The sequence below is a fragment of the Carex rostrata genome, chromosome 2, assembly GCF_964058835.1.
Source record: "Carex rostrata chromosome 2, lpCarRost1.2, whole genome shotgun sequence".
Lineage (NCBI taxonomy): Eukaryota > Viridiplantae > Streptophyta > Magnoliopsida > Poales > Cyperaceae > Carex > Carex rostrata.
The window spans coordinates 16,913,417-16,931,001 of record NC_135919.1 but is presented as its reverse complement, the minus strand read 5'-3'; the positions used below and the strand labels follow the sequence as shown (position 1 = coordinate 16,931,001).

Sequence of the window (17,585 nt, the reverse complement as noted above, 5' to 3'; positions counted from 1 at the left end):
TTAACAACAAGCTAAGAACCATTCTCTTACCAATATTCATCCACCAAATCAGAAAATATGACTTCTCTATCACATCATATCGTTGTTGTAAGCTTGCAGCATATTTTCATACGCATTACAATAATAAAATTAATAAAAAAGGTTAATCAACTAAAAAATCATAATCATATATTAATGAAAAATGATCTACAACAGACAATCTCGATTTTCGATTTTCGATTTTCAAGTGGACAAAAATAAACTAAGTAGAAAGAGATCAAGTTAATTATAATTGATAATTTTTGGTGCATCTATCACTTAATCTTATGATTCAGTTTTTATATGTCCCTCGCTGTGGGAATTCAATTATTTTTTTTACTTTTAAAATTTTAGTTTAAGATCTTGAAAATATTAACAGGTGAGTCTCACGTTGTTTCGGCAAAATGAATAATTTTTTTTAAGTCTACTTGTAATTTATTATGTCATGAATTTTATATATTTGTCATTATTTTTTTCAAATACTAAAGTGCTTTTTTGGAGAAGTTATGTTAAATTTATGATTCATTTTTCTGTTTTTTAATAATATGAGTTTACATAAAACTTTATTTCTTTATAATTTACTTAAATTTTTTTTTTTGAAAGGTTACAAATTATTAAAGGACGAATTTTTATACTGTAAGTCCATCTTAATTTACTTGGACACTTTGCATAAAAGAGTTGTGGTTTGAAAAAATTTGAAGCTTGAATTACTAATTTTTATTAGTTAAAATATAAATTATAAAATATGAAGATATGAAACTATGACAAGGAAGAAATGTAAAAGGACGTCTTCAGTTTGTTTTCTTATTTGTAATAGACAAAGGTTACAAGAAATTGAAATTAATTTATTAGATATGAAAATTTTCAGTTTAGTCCTCAAGTTTGTAAATATTACAAATAATGATGAAATTTTGAGGTTTCAAATTTAGGTTTCACAGGAAAATTTCCTAAAACTAAAAGGAAGATTAAGTATCTATTGATTTAATAAATTTGAATTTTAAAACATAAAACTTTTTAAAATTCACATACATCGATACTTTAATTGAAAGGCAAATGTTTTGATGGACTTTTTGCCACATTAGCGTGGCTAATAGTCCCCAAAAATCCTCATTTTTTTCAATTAAAATTACATTTTGGAAACTTTCTCTCTAAAAATTATTCGTACAATTATTTATACATTAAATTGATTCTTGCTTCTTAATTAATGTAAACGAAGAGACCTTAACAAAAATCGTGTAATTGTCAAAGGGTCATAAATTATGTTTGGATTACCTAACACATGATGAAGTTGCTGACACCATATATGGCACTGTCAATTTCTGATGGAATATTCAAACAAACTTTTGTTTGATAGTCAAACTGACTGACAAAATATATACAAACGGACATTTTTCATAAACGTGCATATACAATCGTTGAATACGAACAATCATTGAAAATTTTCAAGCTCTAGTCTAAACACACCATACGAAATGCAATTACAAATAACCCGGTTTTTTTAGTTACCACCCTAAGATTTCAAAATTCTGACCTCTTTTTTTTTTTCAAAATTCACTTCTAATCACCCAGTGCGCATCAAATATTTGTTTTTTTAAGTGATGTTTTGTTTTGTTTAAAAATTTTGTACTAAATTTTATGTTCTGTTCTATTTTATTAAGTTTTCATTTTTTACAATTTCTTCGTCTAATTTGATGCAAACATATAATTCTAAACATAACACAACACAACATAACATAATATAACATGAAAAAATAAATTTAGGACAAAAATTTCAAACACAACAAAACATAACTTAAAAAAAATTAGATATTTGTGTGCAAACTAAACTAGCGCACCAACCCAATTTGATGCACAAGCTCAGGGTGGTAAGAACTAAAATTTGGAAAACTGAGCGGTAAGATGAGGATTTTTATTTCTTAGGATGGTAACTAAAAAAAATTCGGACAAATAATTACACACATCATGTGAGAAATACAAGAGAAGAAGAAAGCAGTATATAATAATAGTGTTTTGTAACAAGCCCGAAGGAATCAGCTTAGCTCGGCCTTCGCTATATGGGCTGGAGAACTACCAATCAATTTGGGCCTGACCAACATAAGGCTCTACAAATGTTAATTATATTCTCGTTACCACCACGTTTTTATAAAAAACCCTATATATTTTTCCTCACTTTTACTTAATGTTGTATTTTAACAGAAAATGTAGATTGATGTAAGTATAATATAGTTTTGTTTCATTCCAAGGATAAAAACAAATTGTTGTATAACTATCAACATAAAATTGACTACCAGTCCGGGTAAAATGTCAGAGAATCCGGAAGAGCAATCCCTTGTAAATATTAAAAAAATTGAGTGGTCAGATCTTCAATTTCTACTTAAAAAAAATATCAACATAAAATTATAATTCATACCAATAAAACTTAAGGGTTATTATTTAGGTACTTTTCTGTCAAACGGTATGTTCATGTTTTCATATAAAATGAAATTGTCAAATTAATGTTCACAGCTGGAAATTTATATACTTATACGAAAAGATACCAATCCAATGAAACTATAAAAAATTTGGATAGTGGGTGACTGCTAGCAGATTTGAAAGTCTTGGAAGAGAGAGAACCATCTGAAAGTTGTTTGTGGCATGAACTACTTTTTTTTCAAAAAAAAAAAAAAAAATAGTAACAATTTTTTTTATATCATAATCCAGTCTTGAATTCTCCAATACAATAATGCTGAGTCAGCTAGTTTTATGTATAGCGTGCAAGACATGTACATAAACATGTCTTCCACTATCAATTAGTTAATGCTCTTATATTAGACGTTACCAGTAGGACCCACTGATACTGTCACTAGCATTTTCTTCTGCTTTCTAGTGATTAAAGTTATATATATATTTTTTTAGAAAAAAAAAATCCTGCAACTGTGATTGGTCTAGCAAAATAATTTGTCTGAAGTTTCAGTGGGCTTTGTCTGCTATGCACTTGTGAGTTAGCCATTTTGAAACTAACTAGTCATAAACATAGTATTAGGCAATTTAATTATGTACATACATTAGAAATTTATTTCAATTTATGCACAAAATAGAATCAATTTTCATGTAAACATATATTCTTGCATAGTTGCATGCTGTTCTAACTTTCAATGTTACTTTCAATTTGAAATCAGCAAAGAAGATTTGCACTTGAACTTTTAAGTCATTTCATATAACAATTCCTTACAAGTTGTCTGTAATACTAAACATAACTCTTGTATATATAGCTTCAAAATATAACTGAAGGCATTAAATAGTCTCTACAATTAAAAAGCAAGAAAGCTTATCCCAAATTTCTCCAAAAGATTATCACAAGGGTTCTCTGATAATTAAAGATCTCACAACAAAAAAGAAAGGAAAAATAAAACCCAAATATATGAATATTAACATCAAAACACACATATGTGCATCTCTCTTCATTAGTTAGCAGTGTACTTCTCAACGGTAATGTTTGCTGCTTCGCCTCCCTGGATATAAACAAAGCTGAACTGAGAGTTAGATGCCAGTGATGTGATCCATGCGGGAAGCTCGAACATAGTCTTGTCATTTGTCGGGTTAAGTCCGTATACGGGCCCGCTGAGACCGTCAAACTTCAACTTGAGGTACGTGATTGTTTTGCCGCAATTGTTATTGCCAGTAACTAAATGACGGTAAAGCTTCTCACCATCCGCTGTCCAGCTATCGGTTATTGTGTGCACAAATGTAATAGGAGCACCTAGAAACAGAAGGAAAAAATGGTTTTATATGATTCCTTTCTAAAAAAGAAAGTAGTTTTCTTTATCAAAACAATAAAATATTTTAGGCCATGTGTAGCATTACATACCATCGGGCTTGTTCTCAGCAGGTGGGGAATAGGGCTGAGATGGAGCGGCTGCAAAAGGAATAACGTAATAGTAATCATTCAACCGCTCTAAACAATTGATTAATAAAAGGCATAAAAGGTGAAAAGTAAGGTTGCTTACAGCTTGGTACACCTGTCAACCGTGCAAATATTCCCACAAGAGGGGCACTGCCGACTAATGTTGGCTCTGTTTGTTGGTAGTTAGACCTTTCATCTGTGAATGCATCGTTTGAGTCGGGACCACCTACAAGAGAACCGTAAATGACATTCGGATCGGGGTCCTTGCTGTCATAATACTTGTCGAATCCCTCTGTGCAACCAATAGTAGTGTTGAGAACAGCGATCGAAGGGATTGATGCGCCTCTGTGGTGTGTGTGTCTAGGGTAATTTGAACCAAAGCCAACCATGTAGCTCATGCCCTTGGGGTTGTTGCCAAGAATGTAGTCCACCTATTTAAGATTAAAATTTGATTTAAAATAAATTTGTGTTTGACAGTACATCTGCTTCACGATCTCTACGGTTTTTCTTTATTTTTTAGAAATTTTCAGAGGCAGGGGTGGGAGTGTACCTGAGACTGGGCAAATTTGAGGATATCAGTAGGCTGCACTTGACCGTCAGGACAGTTTAGAACATTGTTGGTCGAGGCGAGGTAGTCAGAGTAAACAAGCATCAGGAAGGTTGCACTTGAGACGTATTGCATGTTATTCCAATCATCAACATACAAGAGGCCCCCTAATTGAAGAACCAAATCATAAAACTTCAAGTTAGAATTAATTTGGATATGCAATTATATTCTACTATTTATTAATTAATGCATGGAGTTTGTTCGATCAACCTGGAGTCAGCTTGATGTTGTGCCCACTGTTCTTCTGAAGGGCAGCACAGAGGAAGAACTCACCCTTGGCCTGATACTGTTTCAGTATGTCACTGTAACTACCGCCATTACCATGAAGCAGAGCCTAAACAAAATAATAAAGATTTGTCAGTAATTATATCGGCAATATTCATATCCTTTTTTATGTTGTTGTTTGCAAGTTGTAACTGCTATTACTACGAACAAAAAGGTATCCATTTGTTAAGTGACCATATATTTGAGGAAATTAATATACATACCTTGGATAGAAGGACTTGAACACCGGCGTATTTGTTATCCCAAGAGAATTCAGTGACAGCCCACCCAATTCCACCAAGGCTAGCAGCATTTTGAGTGGCGTAGTTGAGGTAGAACTGATCATTTGTTGCCACGTAAAGCCATGCGGATGCCCATAACAACTCATCCTACCGAAAGAAAATTAACGAGCCGTTTACCAATTAGAACATTCAGTTTTGCTTTTCTACAAATTATTGGTACATTATATGATGCCTGAGTACAGGCAATGGCCTAAATATGAGGTATTATCTTGGCTGTAATTTTTGGGAACTTCATTGTGATTCAATATTTCAATCCATGAAAAGAAATTTTGTTGGCCATCCCTAAATTCAAATCTATGTCCTTTTCTTCATTGGATGCTAAAGGCTTGCAAGTTTTTATATCCATTTTTAGCGCCTATGTGGACCTTGAATTTTTCTTATTCTTTTTTTTTTTTTTAAATCATTCAATGCCAATTGAGAAGCTTCTAAAATTGTTGAAAACAAAATGTATGTGGGGGAAATAATTTCTTACATTATAGCCTGATGCAGAAGGATAGAACTTCTTAACACACTGAAGGCTATCATCATACTTGCCACGGAAAGAGTCGGCGAAGGTGAAGAGCTAAATTATAGAAAAATAAGAGCAATTGTAATTTCAGAATTCAAACTCCCTTTTCCAATAAGATGAATAAAATGCTTTGGTCTTACAATAACCATGGCATGCAAACATTAATTTTACCTGCTTAGCATGTAAGAGAAGGACATCTGCATAGAAAGAGTCATAATGCCTGAAAGCCACTGAGGCAGCAGCAAATGCGGCCGCTGTCTGAGAGGCCACATCTGATCCAGGATTAACTGTGGTGATTTTGAAGGCCGTCCTAGGCGTTGACATGTCTTCCGCTCTTTCCCAGCACAAGTGATCGCTGTCTCCATCACCAACCTTTAAATTTTGCAATTTAAATTACTCAAAATTTAATCATAAGGATATTTTTTTTTATGTGTGTATGCACATAAGGATATGTAAGTATGTGCTGTCTACATTACCTGGACCCAAAGGGCGTTGGGTTCTTTGTGCGCCTTGATGAAATAGTCGGTACCCCATCGAATGGCATCAAGGGCGTGTTTGAGCTCATTGCTACCAATGAGCTCTTTCTCAAACTCGATTACGGACCATGCAATTATTGTAACTGCATATGCCATCGGGAACCCGAACTTTACGTGATCACCTGCATCATAGTAGCCTCCCACCAAATCCACCTGACCAAATTAACATATCATATTAATTATCATTAAGTATCATTGCTTAAATATGAAATGTTCTAAAGTATTAATCAGGTTTGTCTGAACCTATAGTTTCTTTTTTTTTACCAGTAACTTTATTTCCGTTCAAAACTAAAAGTACAAATGGATAAAATGGAAAATGGAAATGGCTTACCCCCTGTTGAAACCCATCAGTTAGACCAGAATCACCACGCCATGTGACACGCTGATCGCACGGCAACTTACCGGACCTCTGTGCCTCGAAAAACAGCAAACTTTTTTGCAATGCATCCTTGTAATCATACGCAATTGCTGCTCTGAAGGTGAATAATAATAGCAATAATGCTAAGGTGGCTGACATTAATCTTGCCATGGCTCAACCTTAGAGAATTAAAGATCAGATGGATATTTTTTTACCAGACAATATGTCCAATGCAAGACTTGTCATCAATTGGGTTTCTTATAATAAATGCAATTCATGAGAGGAGGATTGAAGAAGTGGCTAGCCAGAACTAGAGGTGGTTACCACGTTGTAGAATTTGGGTTTGAGCCATGCACGTCGGAGAATTACAAGTTCAAATTCAATTGCTATGTATATATGTTATTTAAAAATTAATTGAATTAGGATTTGACACGATTTATTGTTATAATTATAATCGTCGGAGTTTGCAGTTACGTTAGGCAAACGAGCTTAATTGAAAAAAATATATATATATATGTATATATTAGGCGATGACTTGTATAATGAGCTGTTTCATTTTAATTATATCCCAAAATTGAAACATAGTCGCATAAAATCCTATCTCATCATGTGTTGTTCCCATACGAGAATCGATTTCCCAAGCCGGTCGAACTAAAATTGAAAATTCGTAGGCACGAATTTTATGCATCGGAAATAATAAATTAACCTTATATAAATTACAATTTACCTAAGATTTTTTTTTTTCAGTACATAAAAAAAATTGTACGGAGATTATCGTTTTTCATGTATAATTTTTTTTACGGTAGTACAAAAAAGCAAACAATATAATTTTATAATTTTTTTGAGTTAAATAATAGTGTATCCTGTATAAAGTTTTAATGCGTTAGACTAAGTGTTTTCATGAATCGCTTAAGTTAACTACAAATGCTATAGAGCCAGGCCTCTTTAAATGCCAAAATTTATAATTCGGAGGAAGTCAAATTGCGTTGAAATTCTATATATCATTTCCTGATTAATATTTTATTAATTTTTCAGAGAGTTGTTCCATGTTTATAAGATACACAAATTATTTTGGTTGGACGGTTTGGATTGCATTGATTTTCTATAATGTCCTGATTAATTTTTCATTTATTTTGAAAGAGTTGTTCGATGTTTTATAAGATAGGCAAATTATTTTAATTGGACGGTTTGGATTGTAACGCAGATTGATCAGCCATTTTTATTAATACCCTTAACAAAAAACTTAATTTTAAAAATGCCATTTTGTACCGTTTTTTTTCAAAACTATCTCGACCACCAGGCCCACGGGCGGCCCAAAAAACCAACCAAACCACCCGTGGCTAGGGCGCTGGACAGGCGGTCCGCTTTTTTTCTCTTTTTTTTCTTTTTTTTTAGAGATCTTAGTATTTTGATTTAAATAATTTTGTGAGGAAAAAATTTTCTTGTTTAGAGTGTATGCCAAAAAATAAAACATTTGATATATTTATGAAGTGATGTCGTAACTCTTTATAACTATGATTTTTTATTTTTTTGGTGAACTTTGATTTTATTTGTCAGTTGGATATCACAAGTCTAAATATAACACTAATTAAGGACTTGGCCTTTATTCAAAAATTTCCAAGCTCTGACAGCTTGTTGATCTTCTATTTTTCCAATTTTTATAATATATGTAACATACATACATACATACATACATACATACATACATACATACATACATACATACATACATACATACATACATACACACATACACACATACATATACACATACATACATACATATACACATACGCATATACATATACACATACGCATATACACATACGCATATACACATACGCATATACACATACACATACACATATACATATATACATACTCGAAGTCCAAATAGTCGATCTAAACCGTTAGATGTTTAATGTATATTAAAATGTGCTTGGAGACCAAATTTTACATTTTTTTGAATTTTTTTACTATTTATTAAGATGGTTTGAAAATCGCTGTTTTTTAATGCCTACCGTCGAACGAAAAGGTCAAATTTTCCAGTTTAGTCCCTGTATCAATCCATACTTGCTGATTTACCAACAAAGGTCAAATTTGATATTTTTTTAGTGCATTGCACTATACCAGTGGCCTTTGCCTTGATACCATACCAGAGGTCAGTCTATGATACTTTGTGCATGGATAAAGATTTAATTTGATGTTGGAACATATTTTAGTAGCTCTAAACTACTGTTTTAGTACCATAAATAAAGAGAAGAAGATCAACAAGCTGTCAGAGCTTAGAAATTTTTGAATAAAGGCCAAGTCATTAATTAGTGTTATAGTTAGACTTGTGATATCCAACTGACAAATAAAATCAAAGTTCACCAAAAAAATAAAAAAATAAAAAATCATAGTTATAAAAAGTTATGACATCACTTCATAAATATATCAAATGTTTTATTTTTTGGCATACATTCTAAACAAGAAAAAATTTTCTTCACAAAATTATTTAAATCAAAATACTAAGATCTCTAAAAAAAAAAAAAAAAAGCGGATCGCCCATGGGACGGGCGGTCCACTAGTGGTATGGAGCGCCCCAACCACGGGCGATTTGGTTGGATTTTTGGGCCGCCCGTGGACCTGACGGTTGGGGTAGTTTTGAAAAAAAAAAGGATACAAAATGGCATTTTTAAAATTAAGTTTTTTTGTTAAGGATATTAATAAAAATGGCCGCAGATTGATTCCATTTGCCGATCGGGCTTTCATATCAATTCTCCATGTAAGAGGTTAAGACGGCCGAAAAATAAAATAACACAAATAACACAAATGGCAAATGCTTTTAGGCATCTATTATCCTGGGATATGTTTTCAATAGGAAAATTTAGATAGTGTCTTCATTCTAAAATTCTTAATAAGATGTTTATGTGGATCTCATATTTTATCTCTTCTCCTGAATTCACATCCTCTACAGTATTATAAAAGAGAATCCTTTAGAATTAGTGGATCCAGACTGTTCTTTGAATTTTGCACGAATCTCAAAATCCAAATAATACTGCCCCTACACTAGTCTGAATCTCAAAGCGACTGAAAGTAAATCTCAAGATGTAGAGTGAAAGAAATATTTTACACATATTAAAGAGGATACTCTTCCTCTTTTCCGGCTATTTTTATTAATATCCCTAAAAAAAATCAAAATTTTACAAATGCCCCTGCCCCCAATTTTTTTTTAAACATGCCCTGACCGCCTGGGGCCAGGGTGTAACACTGTGAACTTTTAAAATTCAGATTAATGAAAATAATATGTGGTTAAATCGAATAATATATATATACGTATATACGAAATTAGTGACGTGGATGGTGAACAATAATTATACGATTAATTGTGTTAAGAAAGATGAGCAATAGGTGTTATATAAATCATTTAATCAATATCGAATAAGTGGAGGGTTTATTTTGCAAAAATACCACTTACAAGTGGGGCCCCTTTGTCATTCTTTCCTTCCCCCTCCTTCCTTTCCCTTCCTGCGTCCCCACCCCTTCCTTTTCTTTTCCTCTTTTCCTTTGTTTCCGCCAAGAGAGAAAGAACGAGAGAGAGAGAGAGTGAGAGAGAGACACCCCGGTGACCGTATTGCGCGAAAACGGAGATTTAGGAAGAGGAGCTCAAATCTCGCACATCCATCCGTTCCATTGGTAATTCCCCTTCCTATTTCTCTCTCATTTCGTGATTCCTTGTTTTTAGGGTTTCGGTGAAAACCCGTAGAATCGTACCAAATTGATTATTCCGTGCCTTTGTTGTTTATATAGTGTAAATTGACTGATTCCGTGTTCCAAAGTGCAACCAAATTCCAATTTACGGATTTTTCCCAAAAAAAATTGATTTGAGGGTTTAAATTGTAAAAATGCCGGAATTTAATAAATTGACCTATGTATAGATCCTAACGAGCACGGCTAGCGGGATTGACGAGCTTACCGAGTCGCGAGATCGCGGACCCTCTGCGTGCCCTACGTAACCAGGTGCGGGGGTTCACGGGATCTGTTTTGGGGTTTATTCGTAGAACTAAATAACGGTGCATATTATTATATTTATGTTGTTTGCTTGATTTAAATAAACTGTGCATAGCATGTTGAATCTCTGATTGAAAGCATTTGTTGCCGCATTGCATTAATTGTGATATTAGCGTAATTGAATTGCATAACTGTTATGATTCTCATGTTGGTACGGTTTATCGATTGTTGATCTGTCGTTTTGAATAAGTGAGTGGAACCACAGTATGACTTGGATTGATTGTGTGAAGTGAACAGTGTATCATAGTGGAAAGTCTAGCTCGCTACTAGACTTTCATCCAGGACCCTTATGCGCATCTGGAGAATGGCCCTAGTGAACCCAGTACCGGTTGGGTAAGGGAAGTGCAGTGTAATTTTAGGTAGAACTGTGGTTCAGTGATTCAGTGATTCAGTGATAGTGTCAGTGATTTCTTTTTGAGAAAAGTGGTATTCTGTTGCATATTCGCGGAATATGCCCGTGTTTATTTTAAGTGATGAATTGATGAGATTGTATGACTTGAAACCAGAAAATAGAACTGTTAAGCCGGAGGCGATAGATAGTTGATATCTGTACCTCATAACCAGACTTATATATATTATATCTGTGAAACCAAATCTTTCTGGAAATTCGTTGATTGATGTTGATGAAATGTGAATTGAAATCCGTTTGAATCTATTCCTGGTACATGTGCATTTATTGTTATTGGTAAATAAATAACTCGATGCCCTATTGCTAGTGTATTTAGTTCTGGTGATGGATTTCGCACAAATCCAGTAGCCCTTTAAATTCCGCACTGAGAAAACGGATGACAGGTTTTCTCACCCCCTCCCCTCGGGGAATTTTTCCCTTTGAATTGATATGTGCAGGTAAACGCGAGTGAAGTGGGACTCGGGCTCGACACGTGAGTGTAGGCCGGGCTAATAGGTTATGCCAAACCCTTTTTGTACCCATTTTGAATGTGTAGTTGAACCCGTAGTCGGTTATTTTGATGTATAGGTTGTTATCGAACCGTATTATGTTATAAAACCCTAACGGTATGTTTTAAATGGTTGTTATGATTTAAATGTTGAAATTGCATTTTAAATGTCATTAAAATTGCTAGTGAATGGGGAATAATTGTTTAGTTATACGGGGATTTGATCGGGTTTGAAAACGGGGTGAAATTTCACGAAAATGGGCAAATGAATGAAAATCAGTACCCTTATTGCGGGCCGCAATAACCCTATTGCGGGCCGCAATGAGAGTAGACAGGGGGAAGTTCGCAGGTTAGCAGCCAACCAGGCCATTGCGGGCCGCAATAAATTTGTTGCGGGCCGCAATGAATGGAGGCAGAGGGAAATTCGCAGATTAAAATCCAACCAGGCCATTGCGGGCCGCAATACATTTATTGCGGGCCACAATGAATGGAGGCAGAGGCGAATTACAGAGGCTGGAAATTTTGGGAGTGTTGCGGGCTGCAATAGCCCTATTGCGGGCCGCAATGGGGATTCTGAAAAATGCTATTTTGGGTATAACTTAGTCAAATCAAATCGGTTTTGAACCAAACTTGTTTTAAATCAAATCATATGATAATGGGATTGAATTTCAATGAAAATTATGTGAAATTTGACTAATTTGGGCCGTCGGTTAAAGGATTTGCATACCATTTGACTTCTCCCAAATAAAATTCTCCGGGCTCTATTAAGCGGTGCTTCGTAACCTCAGACAACGCTCGCAGGGGGCTGCCGCCCCCCTGCCACCCCCCGCAGACTAATAGAATGAGGCCCACCCACATAAACATATATCAATATATATATATATATATAGATCTGCATGAACAAAACCGCATTTTAAAACGAAACTGCGCGACCCCCTGTCCCGGGGTGTGACACAGGGCGGCCCATATACCCTGTGAGGCGCCCCGCACCCTGGCGCCCCATGCCCCCTATGAGGCGCCCCACTACCCATCATAAACCCCCCCGCCCCCCCCGCGCCCCATCCCTCTCTGTCTCTCTTCTGTGTTTCACCCGCCCAGAAACCAAAAAAAAAAAACCCTAGCCCCCCCTGCCCCCCCCCACCCGAGACCCACCGGCCACCCTAACCGCCGCCCTAGCTCCGCACCATGCACCTCTACCTCACACGACGTCCGGCCTCGATTCGCTTCTCCCTCGATTGAACAAGTAAGTTTTATTTGTTTTGATTCGATTAGAGTTTAGGTTTTAGATTAAATGTGATTGAATTGTGTAATGTGATTCGGTTTGATTCGATTCAATATTTAGGGTTAAATGTGAGTAATTAGTTGAATTGATTGAATTGGTCGAATTGGTCGAATTTCACGAATTGTGAGAATTACGGGTTTAGGATAAATGCTATTAAATTGTGAGAATTGCGCGATTATAAATTGTGGGAATTGCAGGAGTAAATTGTGAAAAATAGTAGACATGCAATGGCATGCTTGTATTGGATGCTTCAATTGCTCGAATTGGTTCAATTGTTCGAATTTAGGATTATGATTTATGATAAAATTGGTTGAATGTGATATGGTTCAATTTAGGGTTTATGGTTGTTAATTGTGAATTATTTAAAAATTTAGGGTTTATGGGTCAATCTAGTGTTTTAATTTATGGTTTAATTGGTTGAAATGTTTAAGAATTTAGGTTTTGGGTTTATGATTTTAAAATATGCATATTTATTTTTTGAAAATTATTTTTGTGATAGTTGATGACAAATATGTATATTATCAATACAAATTAATTTGAGGTAAAACTAATTCTTTTGAAGTATATCAATATTTGTTTAAAAATGATATATATATTTTTTTGTTGCAAGTAAATTGCATGCATATCCAAAAAAAAAATTAATTTAAAAATGTAGGGTTGGAGTTTATGGTTTAAAAATATGCAATTTTTTTTGTTTAAAAATTACTTTTGTTTTTTGACAATAAATTTTATTTTTGAAAGTAAAAATTTGACAATGATTTTTATGTTAATTATATAATTAATAGAGTGAGTCCATGGTACTAAGCCACTTTGAAAATTGTTGATCCAACGGTGGTTTCTGATTTTACTGTTTTGTTAAGTCATCGTTGAATCAGCGATTTTCAAAGTGGCTTAATAAATAGTAAAAAAATTCAGGAAAAATATAAAATTTGGTCTCCAAGCACAATTTAATATAGATATCAACTTGAACGGTTCGGATCAACGTTTTGAACTTTGAAAATTGAAAAATGAATTGGTAGCATCAAAGCTCAGAAATTACCACTTTGATGTTAGCCAACCCCCCTCTCTCTCTATATATATATATATATATATATATAGGAATTGGCTAGCATGCTATCGGTAGCTAACTCAATTTTTTGCTACGGTATTTCCTACCGCATGATGGCTTTAATTTTCGTGCACAGGATTGAGCGCCGATTCAAACTAAACAGAGACGGAAATTTGTAAAATGCTCTCCGTTAAGACCAATCGTCCAAACCGTACCATTCCTCTCCCCCGAGCCGTCGGCCCGTCGACCTCGCTAGGGTTTTTCCTACCCTCCTCCCTGTCGCCCCGCGCTAATTTTCTCCTATCAACCCTATGCGCTAAGTTCTCCTACAGACCTTGTGCGCTTCATTTCTCCCATGATCCCTGTCTAGAACCTCTTTCTCTTGTATCTCCCTCTCCAAGTCGCCATTAATTTTTTAGTTTCATTTTTGTAACTTTCTTGTTTTTATGTGTAATTTCTGACCTAAATAACTTTTAATTCTTGTTTCTAGGATTAATTCTCGTGTCTCCCTCCCCAAGATAGCCTGGATGGTGGGTTGGAATAACTGAGAAGCTGTGAACAGCCTGGTTTTTTTGTGGTGGCCGGTACAGTTTCTAGGCAGTTAAACTTACTGGTACAAAGGGGTCTCTGGCTATTGGTATCTGGTATTTTCTCTTCTCTCAGGTGTATGACATGTTTCTCTCATGCCGACCGGCTACTGGTATACAATTGTGAGCGAAACTAGTACACATCTTTTACCAATTGGTACATATCTTTGTGCAACTCCATTCAGCAATATCTCAAGTAGGCTTTATCAAAGCTACACTTGAAAATTTTAGGACACTCTTAGTACGGCTTCATACAAGAGTCAAACTCTACCTATCTTGTAGTTAAGTATCAATGTCATATTTTTGTGCTTATGCTTGGAGATATAATAATCAGCTTGTTGCAATGGAATCTACGATATTAATTGTGCTGATGTGAAATTTGTAATCTTTGATGTTCATAATCTTCCTCAAATAGGTTGAAGTTTATAATCATTATGGCAATGATGCAGTTAACATGGATACATTTTAAGAATTTAGAGTAAGCTTAGTTTTATATTTTACTCAATTCAGATTAATTTTCTTGTATTAAACTTTGCAAAATGATGCATAAGCTCGAATAGATGATATTGCTCAGTTTTCTCATTCTTATATTTTGTATTAAACTAGGTAACATGAGTAGTTCACAAGGGTATATTTGTAAAATACAATAATTTGTATTTGAATTACTGATTAATGTTACCTTTGATTTATGTATTGAATGATCTTGTAGGTATCATGCTCATCAGTATACAAGTAGTACCCATGTGACCTAACTGATATGTCTAGAGAGACTAAGGTAACTTTCTCTTCTTTTCCTAAAGTCTTCATAAGTTACTGAAATTAATCTCATTTCTAATTTTCTGTGCTGATATTTTCATGGTTTATAACTTCATTTTTAATTGGCCGCTGTACTAAGACAACAAATGCCTTTTACCAGGTCGGTGGATGAAAGTTCTATTATTTGAAATATGAAGCTGTGTTGTTGGAGATGGCACTCGAAGAATGTTGTTGTATGCTTGTAAGAAAATGTACTAAATTGGTGTGACTGGATTTTTCTAATTTTTTTGCTGGTGCAACTAGCAATGTAAGAATTTTTTATTTTATGTTCATAAATGATGAATTCTACATGCTTGTAATTGTGGTGTTCAATATATGTTGAATTAATAGTGGCGCAGTTTATAATTTTATGTTGTTATACATATTCTTTTTCTAGAGCTTCATTTATTTTGTTATTTGAACCATCGTCAGTGGCAATGCTATCTGTAACATTCTTTTGTTACAGGAGATGAAAAATGATACCATATTATCTTCATGTTATTTGCAATTTTCCAGTCAAGTGAATGTGAAGTGAATGTAAATTGTTCAATTTTTCAGTTTTGGCATGCCTTTTTGTGACAATGCTATGTTTTCTGTAGCGTTCATTAATTTATTAATCATACCATATAGTATGTGAAAATTGCTACAATCCCTTTTAAGGCCACTAGTTCTCCCATTATATCATTTCTTGTTTTTATTATTATTTCCTAAATGAATAGTGGCATCATGGCATGCCTTTTTGTATGTAATTTGTTTGATGAATATGAAAGAGAATTTGTTTCAGTCCAGGATTTCAATAATTACAAGCAAGATGAAACCATGCGCACATAGAAACAGCATTCTTTAAAATACCATGTTCAGCTCCTATTATTATTCATCATTAACAAGAAACTCCGACATAAAAAAATAAACTAATAGCAGCATTGAGAAAATTCATATAACAACAAACATTTAGCATTCAGTTACTACATTGGAGTATAATGTTGCACAGAAAATTAAACAAAAAGGTTACCCCCCAAAAAAAAGCAACACTGCTATGCAATATATACAAGTATGCAAAAAGACCTGATAGTTTTACAAGATGAATCGTAGCAGAATTTAAACATACATGACCTTCTTACCAGAATTGAATTTGTACAAAAGAATGATACCGTAAGTGAAATTTTACAAAAAAAAAAAAAAAATCAGAGAAAAATGCTTCAACTATTATCATCTTCATCTCATCCACTACAATAGCCTTGTTTCCCTGCAATATTTTTAATTGAGATCATAAACAACACAGCTTTGCTAGACAAAGCATCAAGAATTAACAATATATAAATTGCAAAATAAAATAATACAATAAACTATATCAAAATATCTAAACAGAGGTTGAGATTACCTCGATAATGCCAGATTGAAGATAGAAGAACTTCACAATTTATAAATTCATCAATTAATCTAAGTGCACTTCTATTAGACCAACTGTACAATGAAATTAGGACTGCTACGGACAAGTTCAAAAATTCTGAACAAATAAAGGAAGAGATCCACAAATGAGAATAAAGGAGTGCACCTTACCTGTATTGACAAGTTCTCACACGCCGGCTTGGATCGAAGGAGGGGTAGTGATGCACCGAACAACTCCTGATCAGAGAGAGAGAGAAGGCGCGACATGGAGAAACTGAGAGAGCAAAGTGGTGGCAATGCGCCGGAAAGAAGATCGATGGGGCTCTGAGAGAGGGAGCGCGATGGGGTTTTAAGAGCGGGAGCCGATAGAGAGAGAAAGAGGCACGCAGCTGAGGTGAGTGGGAGAAACAAGAGGCACAGAGCAAAACCCTAGTGGGTACTTAGAATGGGGGAACACGGGGAGGAGAAATTAGATTAACGGAGGGGTTTTAGAAGCGTTTCTTTTCGTCTCCGTTAAATTCATCTGATCCAGCGCTTCATCATGTGTGCGAAAGTTAAGGCCCATCCAATGGTAGAAAATACCGTAGCATATATGAAACTTAGCTACCCGTAGCATGCTAGCCAATTCCTATATATATATATATATATATATGAGTATGGCTAATTTGCTACCAGCAGCATTTCAGCAAAGTGCTGCCAGATCTATTAGCCATTGGATCTGATTTGAGATTCGTACCTGATGAAGCGCTAATTTGATTTGAGGGAACGGAAAAAATGCTCCGTCTGTACTCCGTAGGGTTTTGATTTTCTCTTTCCTCCCCTCAGCGCCTCTCTCTCGTTCTCTCCTCCTGCGCCTCTCAAATAAGCTGGGTCCAGGCCCGCCCAGCTCGAGATCGCACCGACAACTCCGCCCATCGCGTCTGTGGACTCTGTCGCTGCGCCGCACCTCAGCGAAGCCCTAGGAAAATATGACGAATCCCTAGGCTAATCGTCCAGCAAATCTGACAAAACCCTAGGCAATTCTTGCCGCGTGGCGCCTCTCTTGCCTCAGCGCCGCGC

General features: G+C 35.0%; 1 protein-coding gene and 1 long non-coding RNA gene across 3 annotated transcripts; one reads left to right on the top strand and one right to left on the bottom strand.

Moving 5' to 3' along the window:
• Positions 1 to 3,194: 3,194 nt before the first annotated feature.
• On the bottom strand, positions 3,195 to 6,781 carry GH9C1 (glycosyl hydrolase 9C1). Its single transcript, XM_078298593.1, has 10 exons — positions 6,450 to 6,781; positions 6,059 to 6,271; positions 5,754 to 5,954; positions 5,547 to 5,636; positions 4,997 to 5,161; positions 4,719 to 4,842; positions 4,452 to 4,615; positions 4,005 to 4,332; positions 3,866 to 3,913; positions 3,195 to 3,757 (listed from the first exon to the last, which is right to left on the bottom strand). The coding sequence occupies exons 1-10, from the start codon at positions 6,645 to 6,647 to the stop codon at positions 3,462 to 3,464; spliced, it is 1,827 nt and encodes a 608-aa protein (XP_078154719.1). The 5' UTR covers positions 6,648 to 6,781; the 3' UTR covers positions 3,195 to 3,461.
• Positions 6,782 to 13,970: 7,189 nt separating this feature from the next.
• On the top strand, positions 13,971 to 15,487 carry LOC144567386 (uncharacterized). Of its 2 annotated transcripts, none has more exons than XR_013515408.1 (4): positions 13,971 to 14,092; positions 14,246 to 14,399; positions 15,052 to 15,117; positions 15,259 to 15,487. It is a non-coding gene; the product is annotated as an uncharacterized LOC144567386 (long non-coding RNA). The 2 variants fall into 2 exon arrangements; XR_013515406.1 differs by having other exon boundaries at positions 13,977 to 14,139.
• The last annotated feature ends 2,098 nt before the right edge of the window (positions 15,488 to 17,585 follow it).

Bases quoted from the DNA above. Each gene is read 5' to 3' on its own strand.
- GH9C1 (XM_078298593.1), bottom strand. From the start codon at position 6,647: ATGGCAAGATTAATGTCAGCCACCTTAGCATTATTGCTATTATTATTC. The intron at 4,843-4,996 runs GTATGTATATTA...TATTTTGTTTAG, and splicing joins TTCAAGTCCTTCTATCCAAG to GCTCTGCTTCATGGTAATGG. The intron at 4,333-4,451 runs GTACACTCCCAC...AATCTTAAATAG, and splicing joins TCAAATTTGCCCAGTCTCAG to GTGGACTACATTCTTGGCAA.